At 37.3% G+C, this 25968-nt stretch overlaps 1 protein-coding gene across 3 annotated transcripts in view; it reads left to right on the top strand.

Annotated features, from left to right (window-relative positions):
• Mast4 (microtubule associated serine/threonine kinase family member 4) overlaps positions 1-25968 on the top strand; it is a 552573-nt gene that overhangs the window by 179607 nt on the left and 346998 nt on the right. For all 3 annotated transcript variants that reach the window (XM_076857186.2, XM_076857189.2, XM_076857185.2), the window contains exon 3: positions 769-893. In XM_076857186.2, coding sequence (XP_076713301.2) covers positions 769-893 — 125 coding nt within the window. The remainder of the gene's footprint in view (positions 1-768; positions 894-25968) is intronic.

Here is a 25968-nt window from a genome sequence, read left to right as displayed (position 1 = left end):
CATATATATATATATATATATATATATATATATATATATATATATCAATGCTTGTCTAATTCGTGTACCAAGGAAGTAACAATGTGAATTGGTTCAGCTATTTGACTTTTAAAAGCATACACTGTGTATATTAGAGTTCAAGGTTGATGGAAATTGCTCAGTGAACCTAGACTGACATTGATGTCCTGATTTATGCAAATGGGTACCATTATGTATGCTGCAGACATGGTTGGATGGTCACCAGTGCTTCAGAGAGAGAAGCTGAGAAAAGGGGCATCAGCCCCACTTCACCTTGAAAGAATTCCATCCCTTCCTTTTGTCGGTCATGATCTGCACTGTGTAGACTCTTTTTCAGTTGATTCCTAGATCACTACTCTTTCTGCATTAGAGTTTTTCAAATAACATTTATAAACGCATGCATTTATTTCCATGATGCAGGGAACACTTTTTGTATTAATGTGTATTCTCAACACATTCCAATGGAATATGCAGATGGGAAAAACCACTTCATCCTACCCTGATGAAGCTACTTGTGCAGGAGATCAAGAGATTTGCTTGGGTCTCTGTGGAAAGTCAGGGTCAAAACACACACGCCATCTCTTGACTTGAAGCAGTTTTTCTCTGATTGTTAACAACATAATCTAACCCACTATGGCAGAAATAATAGAGAAGAGGGCTAGGAAGACACCCAACTCTGTCACAGAACTATTGCGGTCTGCCTGTGACTTATATTATCTTTTTTTTTTTTTTTTTTTTAAACCCCAACAGGACGATACCTCCTTCCAAATGCAGTGGCTGGCCAGGCGTGGCCAGCCTCAGCAGAGACGTCCAACCTCGTGCGCATGCGCAGCCAGGCCCTGGGCCAGTCGGCGCCCTCGCTCACTGCCAGTCTGGTGAGTGTTCACATTGGTGGGTCCAGGTGGTCCAACCCATCTCCTGCCTGGTGTACTTAGGTTTGTTGAGTTTAATTTGGTACAAACTTACACTCATGTAGCACTATGTACAGATGTGGCAATGTGAAATACCTTGCTTTCAGTGTGCTGATTTTTACGGCCACCCCTCCACATGTGGAGTATTTCCACTTGTGACCCTTTACCACCTGTACTCCCAAAGAAATGGAAATGTTTGTAGGCTTTTTATATCTTGAAAAATTTTTGATTTCAAACTTAGAGAAAAATTATAAGGATAAGATAAAAACACAGAGCTCCAGTTTATTCTAAATCTAGATTCAATTAAATAACATCTTGATTTGCTCTGTGAAGTGTTTTCTCTGTGTATATAAATACATATCTGTATGTATGTGTGTATACATATGTATATGCACATTCATATACTTTTGAAATTTATTTTTGGTTATCTATATTACAGCTGTTTATTATCTCAGTTATCAACTTGAGTAAATTTGTGGCCAACACAATCCTATTATCTACTCTGTCATCTTTATTTCAATTTAATCAATGCACTCAATCATGTCCATTATAACATTTTTCCTCCTCTAGTGTAGGATCCAACTTGTGGTTATGTGTTGTATTTAATTGCCTAGCTCTTTAGTGTTCTTTAATCTGGGATGTTTTCCATATACTTTGTCTTGCCTTTCTTTTTTTTTTTTTTAAGTTGTTGAAAGCATTTCTTTTTTCTTTTCTTTCTTTTCTTTTTTTTTAACCTCTTTTATTTATTTATTTGTATGTGGAGCTGAGGATTGAATCCAGTGCCTCACACATGCTAAGAAAGTGCTCTACCACTGAGCTACAACCCCAGCCCCTTTGTCTTTTCTGACACAGACACTTTTGTAGAATTTTTTTTTTAATGGAACATTCCTTATATTACATTTCTCTGTTGTTTCCCATGGCGAGATTCAGGTTTTAGCATTTCAGACCAGAATCAGGCATTGGTGATGTGTCCTCAGGGCATAATGTCCATCTGCCCCTCACTATGAAGTTAATTTTGATCATTCAGTCAAGGTGTTGCCCAATTTTTCCACTGTAGTTATGTCTTTTCTCCCTCATAATCTATAAGCAATCTGTGGGGAGATACTTTCAAGGCATGCAAACATGCTTCTCATAATATATTTCCCCTACATTTACCATCTGTTAGTGATTCTTGCTAGGATCATTCTTTTCTAGGATGATTTAAAATGGTGTGGGCTAGGAGTGTAGCTCAGCGGTAAAGTACTTGCTTAACTTATATTCCAGTCTCAGCATGGGGACAGAGGGGAGGAGTTCGCTTTTCCCATACCAGGACTCTTCATATTTACCAGTTGGCACATGGAATGAATATTTGTTAGCAACATGAACTTGCACTTGCCTTTTCTTCTCCAAGTATAGACCTTCATTTTTAAACATATATTAGATTTTTTGTTGCTGTGTTTAGTGGGCATCCTTCTCTACCTGAAGCTTCTTCTCAGCTTAGAAAAATGTACAAGTAAGTTAGTTTTTACATTGGTGGTAGAGTTGTATGGCATGGAAATAGATTTTTAAACATCTTTTACTGATTTTTATTATTATAAAGAATATGTATTTTATAATAAAATATGTAATAATATGTATTATTATAAATGATATATATTTTATTTATTGATATTAAATTATAATGGATATTTGATAATCTTACAATAATATACTGAGGTTTGACTTAGGTGTTTTTTCTTTTTTTTTGGTACCAGGGATTAAACTCAGGGATGCTTAACCACTGAGCCACATGCCCAGCCCCTTTTTATTTTTAATTTTAAGACAGGGTCTTGATAAATTGCTTAGGGCCTCACTATATTGCTGAGGCTGACTTTGAATTTGCAGTTCTCCTGCCTCTGCAGGAGAATTGGGAGCTGCTGGGATTATAGATGTGTGCCATTATACCCAGCTCTGAGATTTGATTTAGGTCCAGCCTCTAGTGCTGCTTCTTCTATTAAGTAATTGTATAAATGAAGGCAAGTCACTTAGTTTCTCAAATTTTTTAAAGAAATTTTTTTTTTAGTTGTAGATGGATACAATACCTTTACTTGATTTTTATGAGGTGCTGAGGATTGAACCCAGTGCCTCACACATGCTAGGCAAGCGCTCTGCCACTGAGCCACAGTTTCAGTCCCTAGTTTCTCAAATTTTATCACCTCTTCTGTAACTGCAAGATGAAAAGATGTATTAAACAGTCTATTAAGTCCCTTTCAACTCTGAAATTCTCTGATTCTACTCTCAGAATAATTAATATTCTGAATTATGGAATAATTATCTCCAGAGAAATATTTCTTTTAGGATATTTTGTGACTTCAAAATTATCAATTATCCTTAAGCCAAAAGTCATCTTTTTCCTGATGAGACTTTTTTCTTTCCCCATGGTACTGGGGACTGAAGCCAGGACTTGGCAAGTACTATACCATTGAGCTACATTCCCAATCCTTGGGCTTATTTTTAAAGATACAGTTAAAGCGAAGTAGATAAGCATTTTCCACTATCCTCTCCCCCTGACCAAAGTGACTTTTTCCTCCTTAGGGAATTTTGTTAAAAGCTTACTTGACTGTAAGAATTTAGTAGGAAAATACCTTATAAGTCATGATTTGTCTTTTTTGACAGATGTGTTTTTCAGCCACTACAACACTATGCTTAACACAAATAGTTATCTTTTAACACAAATAGTTATCTTTTAGGCTTATTGCCAAGTAAATCATTCTGATTAAAACAGCACTGTCACCAAGTATTGTATCTTAGTGCCTGAGAGTATTTGTCACATACCCAGATACAGAAACTGATTTAATCATTGTTAAAATGCATGTCAGGCATCCTAAGATATTTGGGAATAGGATACAAAAATATGAACGATTATTAGGAAGCATAAAAGAGCATTGTCAGATGACTTTGTTATCAAAGAATGTCTTAAATTATTAGCAGTTACAACTGCAAGTTTTATGTTTATAGTGTTTGCTTTTGTTGAACTGGAGAAAATGCTGAAATATCACATAGAACAACTTTTAAATAGTTAACTGGCATGTAACAAGTCCAAATGCTAGGAATATTAATATGTCTGTTATTATCATGTTATTAATAAATCTAGGCACAGAAGTCAGAATATAATTGGCATTTACTGATAGATAGTGAAGATTGAACATTTAACCCTCCTCATATCTTTCCCTTCAGAGGATTCTTTAATTCCTAATTGTAGTCTATTGGAAAACTCTTTCCCTCCCAACCTACTATTGTATAAGGCCAGCAGCAGTCAGAGGGGAGCTCCCAGCTGAGCACCATCTTGATTTCCTTGTCTTCTGGTGTGATGTTTCAGTGTGTCACCATGATGTTTAAATATATGTCACTCAGGTACAAACTAATGGACTTTTGAGCTGTTAGGACCACATGTCTGAAAGGACATAAAGTTTTATCTGCTTCACATTTCTACCATGTTTGAATTGAAGTATGTCTAAATTATGTCTGCAGATTACAACTAACAGATTTGCTAGAAAATGATGCTGAAGAGGTGGAAATTGATATATTTTAGAACTCTTTTGTTTTTCTTCTCCCTCTCTTCACCTTGTCTTACAAGGAAGCTGAAGTTTGTGGAGGTACATTGAACAGTAGAATATGCCCTACTGACTGATCCAGTCCTCCTGGCCACTGTTCCTACCCAGTAGCTCCATCTTAGAGCTATAAGTCACCTTCTCCCTGATTCCCTTAGCATTTATCATGGTATACCTCTTTGCCCCTTGTGTGTAGGACTGATATGTCCCTGCTAGACTGCAAGCTCCTTGCGGGCAGAATTCTTACCTGATTGTTTTTCTATTCACCACTGCTCTTAGTACAGTGTCTTGCACATGGGAGGTATTCAGTAAATAATATTGAAGAAATGGATAATCATTCCTGGAAAAGTGACAGATTCCTTTAGTTTCAAGGTGAGAGGGGTGGTGTGTCTTAATGGGGGTCTTGGTGAGACCATCCATCTAAAACCTCTCTGGTTTACTCTTCATTGTGCATCTTACAATTACCATTAACCTTAAAGACCATGTGATAGGCCAAATCCCATTTAATTCCCCATCAGCTGCTCAAAAAACATTATATATATATATATATATATATATATATATATATATATATATATATATATATATATATATATATGGAAACCAAATTGTGAAGAGATTATCTTTGTCCACATTTAAGGAAGTTCATTAGTCTGCTTTTCGGCAATCATGATTATAGTCATATTGACTTAAATATTTTGTCAATTCATTGAAAAAGTTGGAGCAATATGCATGTCCAAGTGTGAAAGAATTAGAAAAGTAAGGGATCAAAATGGTTTATGTCTGGGTGACAGCATTATTCTTGATATAACAGAATTCCATGTTCTACTGCAACAACATTTCAGAAAAGTGTAGACCCTCCACCTGATAGGTATTAATATGTTAGTAAGATATAAATGAAGGCATTGTGGTTTGGTATATATGAATTTTAGTAAATGTATGACCTATAGTGATTTAAATGCCATAGGCAAACTTGAAGGTAATGCTAACTACCTTCTCAAGGAGGAGATTAATTCCTAGCCTGAAGTATCTAGTTTTCCTTGGCAATGCTAAATCTAGTTGTGTTCCCTCTTCCAGACACATTGGGCATTTCAGATAAATGGCATGTTGCCAATTCATCCTAAGTAGCCTGGTAGCTGGCAGAATACATGCTCAGCCAGTGTCCGCCTGCTGGGACACCAGCCGGGAGTGCTGATGAAGTGTCAGATGTATACTTCATATACATTAATCTGAAGAGAGGAAAACTCATTTTCCCATTTGCTTCCTCCATCTTTCTGTCCCTCCCCACACACATGGGTAGTTTATCAAAGAAGTCACAGTCGTCAGAAGCAGTGGGATTTGTACAGATGCTGCTTTCTGGAAAGAAAGATGGAAATTTTAGGAGGCAAAAGCAGGACCAGGGATAACTTATTTCTTGGTAGGAAAATAAGGTTGTAAGCCCTGATGACTGGAGCTAAGAAATGGTATATGTGGCCATGATAAGAAATATCCACCACTTTTGTGCTTTGGAATAATGGATGGCAGAAAGTCTGTGAAAATTAGTTTCCAGTTATTTTTCTCCAATTTTGTTTGATTTGAATCATGTGCCTTATACATTTCGTTTGTGGAAAGGTCACATCCACATTCCAGCTCACTGAGGTCTTCTTTGACCATGTGTTTGAAACTGTTCTCAAGATCGCTTGCTGCACATTCCATTCCCTCATTTTTCTTCATGTCACCTTCAAATGTATCCAATATTTGCTTATTTTATTTATAATTGTCCCTCAGTGTCCATGCAGGACTGTTTCCCTGGATACTGCTTGAATACTAAAATTGGAGTATGCTGAAGTCCCTTATATAAAATGCAGGTGGTAGTTGCATATAGCCTATGCAATGCTCTCACATTCTTTAAAGCATCTCTACATTAATGACCGTGCCTAAAAGCAATGTAAATGCTAGGTAAATATTTGTTACTCAATATAGTTTAGAGAAAAAGACTGTACATGTGTAGTATGGCCGTAATATTTTCAAATGCTTTTTTTCTGTGTTTGGTTGCATTCAAGGATGCAGAACTCATGGATAAGAAGGACCGACTATATATTTTTTTTCTACTCTGATATAAGTTTCATGAAGAGAGAGATTTTTTTTTTCTATTTTCCCGGTTATTTCTATGGTACCTAGAATTGTGTGTGGTACATGGTAGATGCTCATTGAACTTGATGAACTTATAAATAAATATTTTTTTTTCTGTAATTTCCAATGCCCTAGAACTGGTTCTGTTTTTTTTTTTTTTTTTTTTTGCTTTTAATCTGTGATAGATATTTTTGGTTTATATTATATGGTTAACTGAGAAGCTATTGTTCAAGCTAGGGAGAAGCTAACTATGGAAACTGTATTTAGGAATTAAGCTGTAATTGTTTGGTTGGAAAATGAGGGCTGGAGTTGTAGCTCAGCGGTAGAGCGCTCGCCTAACATGCGCAAGGCCCTGGGTTTGATCCTCAGCACCACATAAAAATAAATAAATAAAATAAAGGCATTGTGTCCAACTACACCTAAAAAATAAATAATAAAAAAATGAGAGTAAGGCTGAGGGAAGCAGAGTAATTAAGAGCATGGGATGCTAGAGATCAACTCCAGATTCTACCATTTATTAGTCTCAGGGCTAATCATGTGAGCTTCAGTTTATCCCTTGGTAAATGGAGCTCATGGTTGTCATAGCCTCATGGGGTTATAAGGTCATGACACCCACACAGCACTTTATACCATGCCTGTCACTCGGGAAGTGCAGCCATCAGTGTCCCTGGGAGTGGTAGGAAGAATGTTTCTTGGAGGTTGTGAGCTAGGCTTAGCTGACATGGTATTATCAGAGGGGAGGGAAACATGTACTTTTCCCTCCATTGATTGGATTTGAGGTGGGAATTTAACCTTTCTGTACTTCCTTGCATGATGAGGGACTGGCTTGTTGTTCCTTTGTCCCTTGTCTTTGCTCAAAATTGGCCGACTGAACAAACTGGAAGATATCTTTGGAGAACACAAAAGTTTTGAACAGGAAAGGTGCTTTGAAATACAGTTTTTAAACTTTTAAATATTAGGTTAAGTGGTATAATTTTCTTTTTCTTCAGTGGCTGTCTTTTGACATCGTATCCATTTCTTTTAATGGAAAAATTATATTTCATGATGCACTATAAATATTAAAACCAAACTATTTAAACTGTAATATATTCAAAGAGCCTTGATGAATATTCATCTTTTCCATTTGCAAAAATGCATTATGAGGAGTCAGGGAAAATTCACTAAACATATGCAAAAGTGTATTTTTCCTTTTTAATTCATTCAGAATGTGGAGACATAATGTCAGCATTTATTTAGGGCACAGACTTTATTTGCAGTCATTTAATATTATATCAATACTTCATTAGCCTTATAGCTCAAAAACAAAAACCTGTTCCGAAGTCCAATTAGTTGACTCCAAGAGAGTATCTGTTAAATATTGATGTAGGAACAGTTGAATGCCCTTGGATAAATTGCTTAACAAAAGTTACAGAATATATCTATAAATTTGCATTTCTCCATGGCCATTATGACTCAATTTAAAGGCTGCATAATATTCCAATGCATAGGTTTGTCATAATTTATTAAACTATTTCTCTCTTTAGGTTATTTCTGAGTTTTTCCTATCACAAATAATGGTGATGAGCAGACTGTTTAATAAGTTCTTGTTCACCTCTAATTATTATTTAATTAGGGTAGATTTTTACATGGGATTAGTGGGACAAAAAATACAAGTGTTGTTGAAGTTCTCCATAGCCTTTGCTAAATTGCTCCTAGGAATGCTGTTCAAATACATATTTCTGTTTACAATAAAGTGCAGCTTAATATTGTCTTCTTCAAAAACAAAACAACACAAAAACTTTTCTGGTTTGTTTGTTTGTTGAAGAATAATTACTTTTTGAAATCTATGCTTTCATGAAGTTTATATAGTTATGGGGCTAGTTGAACTTCTACACTAAAACCAGCAGATAAGGCAACACAAATATGAAATTAAGGTTATCTGTGCTTCTTCTTATATTGTCTGCCTTCCATTCCCTAAATCAGCTTACCACACCAACTGCTGGTAACCTGTATTGCTCTTGGGATAAAGGTACTGACGAGTGTGATTACAGTGTGTGTTGCTGAAGGCATTATTCCACAGTTCAGAATTTTTTTCATCTGGAAAGTAGTAATCTCAATTGTGAAATAGTGCCTTCAGCTGTGGACATTATAATCAGAGTCTCAGGAGTGCTTGTATTCTAGGAGTAATACATCTCATAGTTATTACCCTCTGAGCTAGGTTCTGTTTAGAGTGAAGGGATGAATTTTCATAACTCGGTGCTGAAATAGCAATAGGGAGCCCTGAGCAGATTATTATAGGTCAGGCCTAATCCACAAAGATAAATCTCATTATGGGCTCACCTGGGCCCATCTGTGGAGTAGCTGGTTTAACATGAGTCTGTAAATCAAAGGTCAGCTTAAAAGTGTACTATAAAATCCTTGCTATAATCCAACTACTGCCTCTATGAAGAGATGCTTAAAGTGTGCATTCTTAGCTAAACATGCCCGTGTGTTCAGAGGATAATTAACAAACAACAAAGGAGGGACACTGTGATTCAGTCTATGAATGAATGAAGAAACTGTGTATTTTGGGGAGAGATTTTTTTTTCTTTAGATGATGAAATTCCACCAAGAGTAGACACTTAAAACTCCTTGCTTAGTCTTCTTTTTGTTTTGTGAAGATGAGAAAGTGTTCATTACCTCACATGTGTGTTATACTTCCAGGGAAGGATGGGGCTTCTGCTGGAGCAGCTTCCTGAAAGAGTGTGCTTGGACAGACCAGTCAGGTGGAATTTTATTGTCAAGGGCATTTGAGAAAGTCAGTGTGGTAAATGGTGCCCTTACATATTCTGTGTGATTTAAAGACTAGCAATGCATGCCCTCTTTTCATTGCTTACCATTACAAAAGGAAGCAAATCCAATTTATAACAGCAATACTACATATGTGGATGTGTGTGTGTTAAAGCTTAGTTTTCATTTGTTACACATTTAAGTGATGTACCTCTCCAGGTGCCAGTCCACTTACTTGCTGCACTAAAGAGATGTCCATAGGTAGTAAATCGCTTGTGCCTCAGATGTCTTACTTCTGACTGTATCTTCAGCATCAAAAAAAGTGCCTGTTAAGTAGTTAGTACTTAGAAGATGGTTCTTTTTTAGTGAATGTTGAAGAGGTTTTAATTCTAAATTTCAGTATTTTCCAAAGCTCCTAGTGTGCTGTTTCCTGGAGCGGAGCCTAGTTAAATGCTCAGTCTAACAGGGATTTCATTGGCTTCTGTTGTATGTGGAGATGATTAAGATAAAGGTGTCAAAGCAGTGATGGCTACCATGGAGATGCAGTGGTGGACAGGTACTGCTTGGAATCTCCTGGGGTGGCACAGCGTGTCCTTTTTGCTGTCCTTTTGCCCCATGGTAAAATTTCAGCTGACACGCAGAACAAGGAACTAAAAGTAATTAAACAGTGGTTTGTAGGAGGAAAGATATTGAAATATAACATTTCCTGTTTTTGGAAAAATGAAAAATTTTTATTTTACTTCATAGACTTAGGAAATTCCTGCATGTTATGGCTCTGGAAGAGCAACATATTTCAATAACTTTCCTGCATGTTTCTCTCTAAGCACACTTTTGTGTCTACTGCCATAGGAAGTATTGGTAATTATGCTTATTCCTGGTTTGTTGGCACCTGAAGCATCAATCTGGTGTTGGCTTCCAAATCAGTGAATTCCCCACCGTGCTCATTTTTCAGTTAATTGACTATTAATGGAGTCCCTATTATACAACTAGTATTAAAACCTTGATAGAAAAGATGTAGCACATGGTCTTGCTTTTGAGGCGCTTATAAACCTGGTTGAAAAAAAAAAAGACTCCTGAGAAATCAAGCAGTGGAAGATAACAGCATGCTGGATGGTTTACAGCAGGGAGGATCTGTGGAAGCAGAGGAATGACTTGGGCTGCAGTCTCTGGAAAAGCTTTTCAACTCTACTTGAGTTTTAAAAGCTGAGTGGAACTTAGTTAGGCAAGCTTCTGTGTGCAGAGGAGCTGTGAACCAAGTGGAATGAGTTAGCATGGTAAAGAGGGGTGGAAAGTCTGGGCAACAATGGTGTATCTTCTTAAATGATGCTTCTGGGATAGTCAGGAAGACAAAATAACACGTGAATATTCAGAGGCTCCTGGATTATCAGTGGTGGTGATTTCTGGCTTGATCAGAACCCTGGAATACCACTGCCAACATAGATGTCTCCTACTAAGAAGGGTGTTTATATGAGGGGAATAGGAGTCTTCAGCCACCCACTCAGATGATTGCTTTGTATTTAGGAAAATATCTAAGGTGGACAACATGGAGTCTTCAACATGGAAATAAGCTTGCATTTTTATTAGATTCAATAGATAATTGTTAGTAATGGCCTACTGGGTTATAAGAAGACGTCTTTTCGATCTCATGCTGTATTAATTTGCCTTTATGTGAAGAATGGAATAGTTTATAAAGCTTAGCTTAGCTCTTTGTGATCAATTCTTTTATTGTGCTGGGGATTGAACGCAGGATCTCATGGATGCTAGACAAACACTCTACCATTGAGCTGTCTTCAGCCTCAGCTTCCTTGGTTCTTTTTAACATTTTAAACCATAGATGCTAAGTAGCAGGGGGCAAGTAACAGTAAAGATTCAAGTTTTGCTAAAAACCTCATGTTAGAAATGATCATCATTCCCAGCCTTCCTGTTTCTGCCAGTTTGTTTCTTTATAGAGTCCTGACTTCTCCTTCCATCTTCCTTTTACCAATTTTTCTTTGAACTTTTCTTTCCATCTAAGATGATCTTCCACTAAAAACTTGAATTGTTCTCTGACTGATGTGTATCCTGAATAGTCTTGAGAATTGAAGATGCTACATTATTGTATCCACTGTAGAATTGTGCAAAAAGAAATATTTGGGCTCTAATGTGTCATGGTTTTATATATCTTCTTAAGAAAATGGATATATAATGGGTATACGTGCAGTGGTGCACACATATAGTCCCAACATTTCAGGAGGCTGAGGCAGGAGAATCTCAAGTTCAAAGCCAGCCTCAGCAACTTAATTAGATCCTAAGCTACTCAGCAAGACCCTGTCTTTAAATAAAATATAAAAAAAGGGTGGGGATGTGGCTCAGAGGTTGAGTGCCCCTGGGTTCAATCCCCAGGACAAAAAAGAAAAGAAAAGAAAATGGGTATACATTATATCATTCTTTTGGAAAGAAGTCATGTTTCTTCTAGAAATTTTAACAATGAAATATCTCTTTATTTCATGAAATCAACTTGTTTTCCTTTGAGAATAGTTGCTCCTGCTTTGGTTATATTGTGCTTATTTAGGTATGTTTCTTGTTGGTTTGTATAAATATAAGACATTTTTTGGTTCCTAGACAACATGCAGTTTTTTAAAATGGTGTTTTAGCCTGATAAATAATGTGATAATAATATATTACGTTGTCCCTCATGTTTACAAAATTCCAATCAAAATTAGTAGCTACCTAAACTTTAAGAAATTAATTTTTTCCCCATTTTCTGGAAAACATTCATCCTCTTGACAGATTCATTTGATGGAAGGTCAAGGGTTTTCATTTTTAAATGTGTCTAAATTTTGCAGAGTAACTTTGGCCATTCTGATCCCCCTGGCATTCACAAAGGAATATTAAATTCTTCTTAGGTCCTTCCTTATTCTGGAAGGAAATTACTTTTCTATGGAACTGTCCTCTGTTGGGTCACTACCATTCTGCACTATAGCTCACGTATTGCTTCTTCCCTGGCCTTACCCATTCTTATACCAATCCTAGTTTCATTACTACCTTTTGAATTGTGCATATATGATTTGATTTTTAGGGGGAGTGGCCATGTTGGAGATTAGACATGGCCATGGTAGGCAAGTGCTCTACCACCAAGCTGCATCTGCAACTTCGAATTGAGCATTTCTGAAGCAAAGCATTTATTGTATGGTTAGATTGGACTTGTTTTCTCCCTTTTCTTCCTCATTCCCAGTTGTCCTGATTTCCTGAAGAGCCAGGAAAATGAACTTACTTGCTGAAGGTGTGAGTCTAGGATATTTTGTTGAGAGGCTTTTAGAAATAAAACTAGTTAAAATATCACGGACTTAACAGTTGGCTGTGCTCATTGCACCTGTATATGTTTTAATTGACCTTTAGCCTTGCTTTTGAAAATGAATCCTCGAATTGGAGAATTTTATGATAGAACAGACCTTGGGCCACCCTTTTCTCCTTGCCTGAAGAGATCATGCTCTGCAGTTGCCCTTATCTAAATTATGATCATTTTTAAAAACACTTGATTTAGAATTTAATTACTGTAGGCAATTTAGAGTAGTGTTTACGAGTGTGAGCTCCAGAGTCTGGCTCCTGGGTTGGAATCTTGACTGTATTACTTGCTAGATGCATGACCTTGACCAAGAAATATAACCTTCTGGCACCTCTGAACAATGAGAATGTTAATAATACCTATTGTGTATAGTTGTTCCTAGAGTCAAGTGAGAACATACATGAAAGGATATCTTCTTGGAAGCCTAAGAAGAGTACAATACATTTTAACTGTTATTTATTGCCATCATGGATAAGAGGGACTAATTTATAAAATCAGGGTATCTAAGTTTTATTAAATGTATATCTGAAGTTTATGGTTTTAAGAAGTGACAGAGTTGGCATTGAAAAGTCAGCTTCTCCATGATTCAGATGACTGCTGGCATATCATGTTTTCCACAGGATAATTTATAGGGTGTAAACTTGTGTGAAATCAGAAAGCATAATGTGACATTCTTAACATGTGTAAAGACTTAAACTATGAAGAAAATAAAAAGGTGACCAGGATAAATAAAAGGAGAACCTCATTGTTATACAGAATACATATATGATATTATAATGAGAAAAAGAAAAAAAAAGTGTGTCACATTAGAATGGATAGAGAGAAAGGATGGGAGAGGAGGGGAGGAATAAGGAGGATAGGAAGGGCAGTGGAATAGAATTGACAATATGATTGATGTATGTACATTCCATGTATGTATTATATGTCAAAATACATTCTGCTGTCATGTATGACTAAATAAATAAATAAATGAATAATTTTTTTAAAAAGAAAGCCAACTTCATTCACCTCCTTCCTTCCATTGGATGACACAAAAGACTTACCAGAGTGCTAGTCTTCATGAATCTTTTTGTATCAAAAATATGACTTTTACAGAAGTCTTGCTTTCTTTTGCACTGACATTTTACACACCACTTACCACACTGCCTGTATATTTTGATCTTTATTAACATAACTTTTACAGAAAATATTGCTAATATTTCCATCTTGTTCCCCCTCCCCCTTGCCAAATTTTGCTATCGTTTTTCCAGGTATAACACAGACGATGCCTGAGGCCTCTAACATTTTTTGGTGGATCACCCTATCAACAAAGCATTTTTGAGTATACATCCCTAACATAAGGATGTATTTCGAAATGATTTTTTTTTTTTTTTAATGTACAGACAGGTGGTTTAAAGAACATTTTAACATTCCTGTGAATCTCCACTTACAACCCACCAGGGAGGCATTTACTGTAGGGTTTTAGGAGAAACCTAGCGGCAATGAAGTTTGTTAAATGTTACATTTAGCTGCCATGTCTGGAGAAGGCTGTAGAGTCCTGGGGTAAGTGATGGGGGAGGTAGAGTTTACTTGGAGTGTTTGAGACCATAGCTGTTTGATAATCTATACGGAAGTATTTTAACCACATCAGCCCTGGTGCATATCAGCCATATTTCTGCTTGAGAATCAACTTATAAAATGCTCTAAAAGCAATGACAACAACAACAACAACAAAAGGAGATTAAAAAGTGGAAACTGAAGTTCTAATGTTTTTCCCCTACATTTCAGTTAAGTATATTGTTGTGGTCTCCATGCTCCAATTTGTAAACCTCTGAAATAAGCTATGGAACCACCTTTAAAACTTCCGAAGTATAGCTTTATTGATTAAAAAGAGTTTTGAATATTCAGTGAGACTACCTCTCTTTTCTTTTTTGGCAAAGGTTTTTTTTTTTTTTTTAATTTTTAAGTGGTAAGAATAGCAGATCTTTGTTATACATGTCATTATCTGCCATTAAATTGACACCAGTGTTGACAGTCATCGTGAGAATGTTTTCAAGGCTAATTATCTTAATTAGAATGTAACATACCAGTAATTGCAGGTATTCAAACATCAGACCTTCACTTTTTGTGTTTTCTTTTCCAGATGTAAGACATTCATTTGTTGCTTGAAAAGCTGCAGAATTATAGCTAAGATAACAAATAATTTCCAACAAATAAAATTGGTTCTTTAGAAATATACCCTAATTGGTTAGCTATGTAAAAGAAAGTAACAAATGTTAGCATGTTAAGCATATAAATTAGGACCATTGCTTATAAAATCCTTAGTTTGGGACTTTTCATTTAAATAAGCCTTCTTATTACAATTAATATTATCGTTTGGTTTATGACCCTTAAAAATATATTCCCTTTCAGCTTTTCTTGCAGTTCTAATTTAGCTTTTTTATACATGTTAGATGATTTGCAATTTAGATTTTAATTTGATTTCCATTCTTTAAAATACCATTTTTCTTGTATTTCATTTTTATTTAAAGCATGATTCTCTCTGTATTCACAGAAGCTAGGCATAAACAAACTACTAGAAAAATCAAGCTATTAAGTGAGCTGAGAACATAAAACATTTTAAGAGGAATTTCACATAACTAAACTAAGTATTTGAGAGCCCAAGGAGAGAGTTATGGCTCTTTGGAAACAAACTTTATGGGACATGGTGTTCCTAATTTACCCTCTGTTATAGTTCTTTAAAAGAATAGCATTTCTGTTGTTGACTTTAAATCCTCTCCATTCCTTGCATATGTAGAGGGTAAATATGGCTTTACCTGATGACCATATATCTACATGGAGACAGAGTTTTGGTCTCTGTAGTTTTTTAGGGTTTTGAATATAATTTATTTTTCTATTGAGAGTGTTCATCTTCTAATTAAATACGTAGAAGATCTTTTTATTTCCAGTTGTGACCCATATGAATCAGCCTGACACTTTTGGTGACATGACTCTTAACTCCCAAGGATATGCAGTATACTTTTCTCAGTTAAGTGGATCCATGGTGTTACTCAAGAACGATATTCTCAGAACACTTTTTTTTTCTTTACCCCTTTTACAGTAGTTATTATGATATTTTGCTTGCATGTACTGGGTTCTGCCTGATATTCTGCTAAGATCTTTATTGAATGCTTTGGGGGTTACTGTTGGTCATCCTTAGCACACAGGCCCTATATCTTGCTTTATTTACTAACTGTTCTTCAAAACATAGCAGAGCTGGGCTCAGTGGCACATGCCTGTAATCCCAGTGGCTCAGGAGGCTGAGGCAGGAGGATCATGAGTCCAAAGCCAGCCTCAGCAAAAGTGAGGCACTAAGCAACTCAGTGAGACCCTGTCTCTAAATAAAATACAAAATAGAGCTGAGGATGTGGCTCAGTGGTTTAGTGCCCCTGAAGTTCAATCCCTGGTACAAAAAAAAACCCACAACAAACAAACAAACAAACAAAAAAACCAAAATACAAAAAAACAACAACAACCAAAAAAGCAAAAATAAACCAAAAGAGCATAGCACATGTTGAAAAAGACCAGCATGTTTGAGGTTATTAAACTTAGGACTGAATTCTAGTAATGACCATTCCTGAATCTATAATTTTGGGCAGTTGTGACTTCACCTCATGAAGTCCTCTCGTCTCCATTAGTAAATGGGAATGACGAATCCTGACAATATCACCGTAACAATTAAAGGACATAATTTATATCAGAGCAAACTGCCAAGTATTTTTTTGTGCATTTCTCTATAGACCTACCTGATTCTATTTCTGGGGGCTTTATTTTTTAATTGGTCCATCTGCCTGTCCCTGTGCCCACATCACCCTTTCTTAATTAGTGTAATTTCATCACCAGTCTTAATAACTGGTCAAGAAAGTTCCCTTATGTCATTGTCGTTCTTCAAGAGTGGTAGCTCTTTGGGGCACATTTATTGTTCGAATAAATTTGCTCGTGAAATTCTGCAAGCTGATTGAAATTTTGATTAAAATTACATTAAATCTGTAGATCAATTTGGGGAAATTGACATTTTTATGATGTTGAGTTTTACTATTCTGGAACATGGTATATTGCACTATTAGCTTAGGACTTCTTTAATGTTTTTCAATAAGGTTTTTTTTTTATAGAAAGAATTTGTACAATCTTTATTAGATTTATTCTTAGGGAATTCAAATAATATCCTTTAAAAACAAACATTCCTACTAGTTTGCTAATATATAGGAATTCAGTTGGCTTTTGGATATTACTTTTTAATTTAATCAAACTTAGTAACTTTGGAGAAGAGATTTAGAGGGAGTTGTAGATAATAATGATCTACCGAAAATAATAGCTTTACATGTTACTTTTCCAATCTTTATAGTTTTATTTCATTGTTATCCATGAGGACTTCCAGGATTGAGTCAAATAGGAGTAGTGATAACATATATTCTTAACTTTCTCTTCATCTTAAAGAGAATACTTCAACATTTCATACTAAGTATGATAAATGATGTTTTTTATTTTTTAAGCTTTGTATCAAGTGAAGAATGTTTCTTTCCTTGTTTGCTTACATTTTTTTAAAATGCCTTTTTTACATTTGGTGATGGCCATTAATCTTAAATTTTTGAGAAAAATACTTTGTCATGATAAATTACTTTAAAAAATACATTTCTGGGCTGGAGTTGTGACTCAGTGGTAAAGCCCTTGGTTAGTATGCATGAAGTACTGGGTTTGATCCTCAGCACCACATTACATGAATAAATACATAAATAAGGCATTGTGTCCATCTACAACTAAAAAGATATTTTTTAAAAAGATACACTTCTACTTCAGTTTACTAAAATTTTGTTTTAATAGAATTTTCCATCGGTGTTTATAAGTGGTATTAGCTTATAGCTTTCCTTTATTGTACTGTTTTTGTCTGGTTTAATATTAAGATATGTTAGCTGAACAAAATAAATTAGGAATGTATGCCAGCCAGCTCTTTGGGCAGTGATGCTATGTGATGAATCACAGTTTCTTAGGGCATACCTCAGTAAGGGTTTATTTCTTGCCTTGGGTATGTGGGTTGGCTGGGGTGACTCTGCTTTGGGCTGCACAGCTATAGATTGGGGTAGCTTCCACCCACTCTGCAGTTCAGGTTCATGGCTGAAGGTTGTATCTTGCTCTGGGACCCATGCTGAAAGGCAGCACTAATCTTTTGTATACTTTTTATGCTGGAGCTGAACCACCCCAGAGTGATGAGCAGAAACACTACTCCTTAAGGATGAGATTCAAACAGGTCATTTCTGTCCATTGGCCACAGAAAGCACCATGGTAAAGTCATATCAGTGGGGTGGGAAATCGACCCTCACCTTGGCTATTTATTGAAAAGCTGTGAGTATTTGCTAAACAATAATCTTCTCTACCTGGGAGAGTGTTGCCTCTTTTTCTAAAATCTGGAAGAGACTGTGTAAGAATGGATTGATCTCTTTCTTGAATCTTCTAAACGTTGCCTATACAGCCATCTGGATCTGATGTTTTCTTTGTGGAAGAATTTTTGATGGATCCACATTTTTATTGATAGTGAGACTATTAAGATTTTTAAATTTATTCTCACATCAGTTTGGCATTTTATGATTTTGTAGAAATTTAATGATTAGTCTAAGTTTCAAAACTCTCAGTTCTGTGTGGCATCTTCAGTTTTGAGATTCTGACTGTTGTTCAGTGGCATCTTCTCTCTGTATCTTCCCCCCTCTGGATTAGTTTTGCCAGAGGGTTACTGTCATATTAATATTGAATGGCTTCTGGATTTCATGTCATGCTTACAAAACTATTTTTTTCTTCTTAGAGTCTAACAATATTATCTCATATTTTCCTCTGATGTCTTTATGATATAATGTTTAGTGTTTAAATATCTATCTGGGGCTTACTTCTGTTAAGCAATTTTCCTTTTATTCTTTCTCTAAGCAGTCACCCAGTTATCTCAGCACTATTACTGTGCAAACTATTTTTATTCTTAACCTAGAATACTGCTTTTAGCATATGCTAAAAGTAATATATTATGTAATATATAATAATTATACAATAACATAATCTCAATTAGGTTAGTGGTCTGCTCTTAATTCTGTTCCTTTGATTTGATTATGTTCCTGTTTATATAAAACAAAATATGATTTCTGAAATTTCATGTTATGTTTTTCAGTTATTCCAACAGGTAGGGAAGCCTCATGACTCCTAGTTAAATTTATTACCAGTTAACATTTAAAGACTCCTCTTTCACCCATACCCCCATCACCGTTTTAACATTTCCCTTTCTCTGGAAGTAACATCTATATTTTCTTTGAAAGCCTTGAGAAAAAGGACATCCCTTGAAAAATATTAAACAGCAGCTACTTTTATAAATAAAACAGGCTCCTTTGGGCTGTCAGTGGGAATATTTACTTCTCCTTTTGTGGGATTTCTGTGCTCACCTCCTACTCTGTGCAGCATTTGGGTAATGTGACTAGTTCCCTTGGAGTTTTTCAATGCAAAACTCCCTGGAGCAGGACTTACTGATTACTGCTGCCTGAACAAACTGGATAAGGTGGGAGCAGGTCTCCATAGGCTAGGGATGTTTTCAGAGACAAGATCCGGGACCTCACTCACGGCCAGCTACCCTCTCCTTGTAGAAATTCACCTTTTTTGCCAATCTCAGGCTGCTGCCTTAATTTGATGCAAGGAGAGATCAGACTTCCTTGTAGCTTATGGTTGTGAACTTGGTAATGCCACCAACTGCTGCACTAGCTCTAGAATGGTCGCAGCTCTGGAAACGATTTCTTGCTGACAGTATCCTAAGAGCCAACAAAAGGAGAAGTGAGAAGTTAATGATTGTGTACCACTTTTCTGGGACAAGCTGTTTTCCCAAACTGCCTCCATCCTGAGTTACAGAACATCCTCTGCCTCCTGTGCTGATGAAAGTGAAGTGCCCGAAGGGGGAGGGGCCCTGACAGCACACAGGGAGTAATTCCCCTCATTCATCACGTCTGACAGCCCTTGGATTCTTCCCTTGTCAGAGCAGGGAGAGGCCTGGACAGGATTGAATGGTCCCCACTTGTCTGGCATTTTAAACAAATCTGCATCTGATATGAAATTAACTAGATGCAGCTGAAGTTGCTGGTGACAAGAGTCCTCAATAATGTCGGAAGCTTATAACCTGTCCCACCAGCTGACGGTTGTCACCAACTTGTGTCTGAATTATGACCATTATCTGCATTTCAGTGCTGAAAGCTTTTTGTTAAGAGGGAAAGGCTGGGAATCTGCAATCACAGCTAATAAAATCATGTCTTTGATCAGGTAGAACTGAATTTAGCTTTCTATGTTGGGATCTTAGATCCAGTTGTCACTTAGAAACTTCAGGATCAGGTCACTTCTGCATAATTTCATATTTAAAAAATAAAGTGTAACTCTTTTCTATCATAAGAAGACAAATTCTAATAGAAAGTTTTGGAAATTTTCTTTGATCATGCATAGTATTTAACCATTCTCAACATCTTTTCTCCTAACATAGTTCCCTTTATCTTCTCGCACTTCTCAGTAATGTGGGGTAGGAACTGTGCACTTTTCATTACTCGTAGCTCTTGCTTTCCCCAGGATGTCAGTCCTGGGCTGAGTTTCATATCCCCTTTATTTTCTTGTCTGTCTGATTTTAATTCCTCCCGTTGACTTTTTCTCTAACCTCATTTTCCTTTTCTGTACTTCATAACTCTGGAACTCTGAGGGTTTCCAGGGGTCTAACCTTTTGTCCCCAGTGACCTTTCTCATCGTGACCACCCATCCTCTTGTCTTTCCTTCATTTAAAAAAAAAAAAAAAAATTTTTTTTTTTTTTAATTTGGTCTTTTCCCTTTTATTGTTCTAATTCCCCAGTTTCCTCCCACAGGGGACTTTGAATTCTTACACTCATGAGAATTGTTCCTCTCCTTCCCCTTTTCTCAAACTAAGACAGAGACCTGATTCCTGAAAGAAGATGACTCTCCCACGACTGTTTCCCTAAGACTTTGGAGTCCTTCTTTCTACCCCTACCAGTCCTTTAGTGTTGGCTGCATTGATATCAAAGCTGATATCCCTAGGTATCTCTAGATGGCAGCATCTCCCTCCCTCTGCCTGGAGGTTACACTAGAAAAGAACATTTGACTGTCCCTGGGAGGAGGATGTGAGTGTCGCCCTGGTCTTTACCACGTATGTTCCCTTTGCCTTTCTTCTGTTTCCAGATGAGGTTTAAATGGGGCAGACAACCACAGAGTGGACTGTCCAGTACATTGTTCCCTGGCTTTCCCTACACAGTCTTTAATTTGCCAAGTCAGACATGGCAATCTCATTATTCAGCCATGTTCAGTCTGGTGGAACTTTGTTGTGAAGAACATTGCTTTAAAATGCAGCCTGAGGCTTTGGTTAGTAATCCCTTAAAGGACAACTCACCAGCGCTCCTGGGTACTGCTGCTGGGATGACAGGGGATCCGACATGTGAAGCAATAGGGCCTGTTTTGTCCAGTGCCAGCTGGGCGGACCCTCTGGTGTGTGAAACTCTAACTTTGGTTCTTGAGTGATTTGATTTAACATTGATATGAAATAAACAGCCCCAAATCAAACAAATTATGTCATTTTCTGGTTCAGAAGACTTTAAAAATGAAGATAATGCAGAATTGAAATCAAGTGTAGAAGAATGTTCAGCTTTTAAACAATTTTATATTATAATGTAAAGTTTGGCTAGTTATATATTTTTTTTAATTTTAACTCACCTGTTCCCCCATGACACTTTGGACTCCTTGAAGCCTGACTTCGTGTCTTCTATTGTTGCAAGATCAGGATTTTGCTTACTCGCACGTGAACTTCTTCCATTCATAGCATCCTTTTTGCCCTGCATTTTTGGTGGTGCATGATATTGTAGCACAAACATTTATCTCAGAATATTTAAGCACACCTCAACTTCTGTGTTCCAGTGAAATTGAGCTCAGTTGATTTAAACAACAACAACAAAAAAAAACAGAACAGCTTAGTGAGCACCTGCATAATACTGGGTGTGCTGCTGTGTCCTGGGTCAGTCTTTTCTCCATGGCTGTGGAATTGAAACTCAAGCAAGAGAGATAAGCCAGATCTGAATAATAAGGAGTTTTGTTTTTTTTTTTTTTTTTTTTTTTTTTTTTTTGTACTTAGCTGGGAACTATGCAAATAGAAAAGGTATTTCTCTTCCAAAAGATATTTTTTTTTCAAAAAAAAATGAGACCTAGAATCTCTTCCAGGATTAGGAGAAAGTTTCTGTAACTAAAAACCCACTTAACTGTGCTTTTGTGCCAGCATGTCTAGGTCCCCTTAACACAGTGGTTTTTGTCCTTGATGCCTTTCTCATAGTTTGAAACTGAAGTGTACCCCTCCCTTTGTGTGTAGACAAATAGCTTTGGACTCAGAGGAAAAGGCATGTAATTCAACTGGAAGAAAACTTACATGGAACAGGCTCTGAAGGCATTTCTACAGTGATCACTAATCAGAACTGTTCTTGCTACGTGTTAGTTTTCTAATAAGCCACAGGGAAGCTTTAATGGTTACCCGTGACACCAGTACAAATCCAGACCTATATGATTATGATTAGCAGTTGGTCACTGACGACCTCTCAGCTTCCTCACGGGAGGAACAGTCTTTCTGGGAGGAGGGCAGGAAGCTCAGTCATTTTGTTGACATGATTCTTTCTTCGTTGCTGTTGGTTTCCGTTTTAGCAGTAATTTTTTTTTTTTTTTTAATACAGGAATGTATGAAAAAAAGAACCAGTGTTGGTTATCCATGATGACTTTTTTTTAATAAAAAGTAATATAAATACAGTATTAAGAAAATGCCAATGGCATAACAGAATGATATAAAATAAAAAGTGGGGGATGTAGCTCAGTGGTAGAGTGCTTGCTTAGCATATGTCAGACTCTAGGTTTGATTCCCTAGTACCCCTCAAACAAAAAAGCAAAAACACTGACTCCCTTTTATGGTGGGCATGATGTTGCATGCCTGTAACCCCAGCAACTTGGGAGACCAAGGCAAGAGAATCACAAAGTTGAGGCAGCCTTGACAACCTAGTGAGACCCTGTCTCAAATTTAAAAATAAATAAATAATAGAAAAATAAAAAGAACTGGGAATGTAGCACAGTGGTAAAGCACCACTGGGTTGAATCCCCTGTACTATAATCAATCAATCAATCAGTGGTTTGCTTCTCTCCCTAATTCCTCTCTGTAAAGATAAGCATTGCTATTTGTTTACTGTTAGTTGTTCCAGGGGGAAAAAAAGCCACTATGGACAATTAAAATATATACCACTAAAAAAATTTATATGCTTTTTGAGCCTTGCTTTTTAACTTGATTTGAAGATCTCTCAGCAGCATACACAACTCCACTGTGTCCTCTGTAATGGTGTCACAGTAGATCATCACATGAAAACAGGAGCGTATAAATTGCCTGATTAGTCCCCAGGGGGTGGACTCCCAAACAGCTTTAAAGTCCTGTGACTATGATCCATATAATGTCAGTTGAGAGTGTGTGGGCCCCATGATTTTTAGTTGTAGAGTGATTTGTAGTTGTTGATGAGGTAAGTATTCTCCTGGGGTTTATGAGGATGCTAGTGTTCACCGTGTCGTGCTAAAGAAATGGTAGCTGTCATTACAGATAACACTCAGTTCTCACTGGCCTAACACAATAGAAGTGTACTTCTCCCACATCCTACAGGCTGCCTAGTGGGTCGTGCTGAGTTCCACACAGTGGTCATTCAGTTTCTCAGGCTGACAGACACTCTGCCATATTTGTTGCTTCTACAATTCCTTTGATGTCAACACCTAGATGATATGGGAGAGATGTAAAGGGATAGGATGGCAAGGAAAGTGTTACTGGGCTACCCAGAATCCATTGTCCAGACTCAATCTTGTGACCATACCCAACTGCAAGAGAGGCTGGGAAATGTGTTCTAGTTGTAAACCCAGAAGTAAAGGGAAATAGGTTTTGATGAACAAGAAAGAAGTGAGTTAACATGACCATAAACATGAATGAGAGTGCCACCAAAGCATCAGTTGTCACCAGAAGTCATACATATGGGCTTCCTGTCTTCTCCTTTGATATTGCTGGTATTGGGTATACCTGGCTAGTAATTCTAGAAGGGCTGTTGGCCCCTCTGCCCTTCAATTCTTTCCACATTTTTCTCCTTCAACTGTACAGTTCTTTAATCAGCATGGTAGAATGTCTGCCCTATGAAGAAGTCCTAATACGTGTGGCTGAACTTGAGGAAAAACAAGGAGGTAGCTAAGTGGGACGGGAAGGTTTTTGCTGTGCCATCTGGAAGACTGGCCTGTGCAAGCAGGGTGTCCACACCCTCTGTTCTGTGTTTTACTGTGTGCAGGAAGATGATCATTGGGGCTTTCCAGGTGATGGCTTTCTGGAATAGAGGAAAGCCAAGTGCGTACAGGAGCTAGGCAGAGACCCAGGGAGTCTGCCAGGCAGAAGTGGTGCCTGTTGGCCACTCTGTGCAGCCACCTGGGCTCCCTCACAGTTGGTGTCTGAGCACTGGAGAGAGAGATGTCAGTAACGCTCTGTTGCCCCTGGATCTGCTGCAGAGGAATCCCAGTGTGGCTATGGCAGTGAATCAACAGTTTATGGCCACATGCAACTTGGTCATTTGAGAATTAGTAAAGATTATGTATTACCCTGCATGAGCAGTCTGGGGTCTTTAAGTGATACCATTTTAGGGTGAGAGTAAAAAATAAAAAGCAGTTATCTTCTTAGCACATGGATATGTTTGCAACACAAGAAACAAACACTTAAGAGACAGACTTGTCTAAACATGTAGAACTTTAACCAAGGAAATGATTTAGGAAATGTTGGAAAATAGGTTCTTTGTCCCTCCCTACTCCTCCCTGTTTGCCACTTTTCTTTGTGTTTATTCAGATAAATTGGATGCACTTCAGAGCTTGGGAAAGCCTCTGAGTATTTCTGATGTCTTGCTAGAACATATAATATATCCAGGATAGGTTAACATCTGTTATCTTAAGCGTTTTAGTAGTTGGTCATGTCAAGAAATTGTCATCTGGTGAACATCTTGCTTTAGCCATCTGTTGGGGCTAGTGTAGTCGTAGGTAAAGGGGCAAATGGACACAGAAAAAGGAATTGAAAAGACTGGTAACTCTTAAATGATGAAGGCATTGCTCACTCTTTAAATAATGGTGCCTGTCAGGTTTTTGGACGCTTTTCTCAGAAAAGAGAAAAGATATTAAAAAGATAGCTGCAAATGCAACAGGGACCAACAGAGAACCCAGTGACTTTAGAAATCAATACTAGAACTGTGAACCGTGGCTGTCATTTATCAAAGCATCTCAAATGATTTTACAGAGGAATTCTCGTGTCTCCTAATTTTACAAATGAAGCAATTGATGGCTGGCGGTAAACTGTTTCTTTTATCCACAGCTTCAGGCTGTGGTCAGGAGGCAGAGAACAACAAATAACCTCAGGAAAGCATAGCACAGTGAAAGGCTGGCGTGGGCTAGCTGGATAATGGTGTGATCTTATGCACAAGAACACCATCGATAAGTATTATTATGAGACAGCCAGTGAGTACAGAGATGGCCACTGAGTCACGCCAGACCAGGGAGTATGCCAGGGAAACAATCAATAGAAGATGAAAATTAATATTCCTCTGCTGAATTATTCCTATTGATTCAGGGATTTCAAAAATGGCCTTAAATAGTTTGGTGAATAAAAGCTTTTGTATTTCTTGAGCAGGACCAAAAGAACAGAGGAAATCTCTTAACACAAAACCTTGAAGCATGACTCAGAAACATACAGCTTGCAGTATATATCCTCAGGAGGGCCCTGCCTGTGTTTTCCTATAGAGGGGGGTTATCTTGCAAAGCCACATGCCATAGAGCTTCATTTTCCATCGTCAAATCTTTGCTCTGAAAGAACCTGGGTTTCCTAAGTAGTCAGAAGAAACATTAACAGCATAATCTATAAAGAGGGAAATAGAAATGCTTGCAATATAGGGAGCAAGTCAGACCTTTGAAATTAGGAACATGTCAGACAGAGGGTGGAAAGGAGAGTTCTGAGGGTTTGGGAGTAGAAGTCTGTGGTTCTGAAGGACAGCTCTGCTGCATTGCCCTTGGAGCCCAGAATCCTGTGCTACTGCGGGGAAATGTCAGTGGGTTTGGGGAGGAGCTGCCCTTGACCATGGTTGGCTGCCACTGCCTCCTCCCTCCAGCGCCTGCCTTCCCTATTCTCTACTCTTCCTCTGAGGTTTCCACCTCTCGTAGTAGAGAAGCATATTAT

This window comes from Callospermophilus lateralis, chromosome 5, assembly GCF_048772815.1.
Source record: "Callospermophilus lateralis isolate mCalLat2 chromosome 5, mCalLat2.hap1, whole genome shotgun sequence".
Lineage (NCBI taxonomy): Eukaryota > Metazoa > Chordata > Mammalia > Rodentia > Sciuridae > Callospermophilus > Callospermophilus lateralis.
This window is presented reverse-complemented; position numbering and strand designations above follow the sequence as displayed.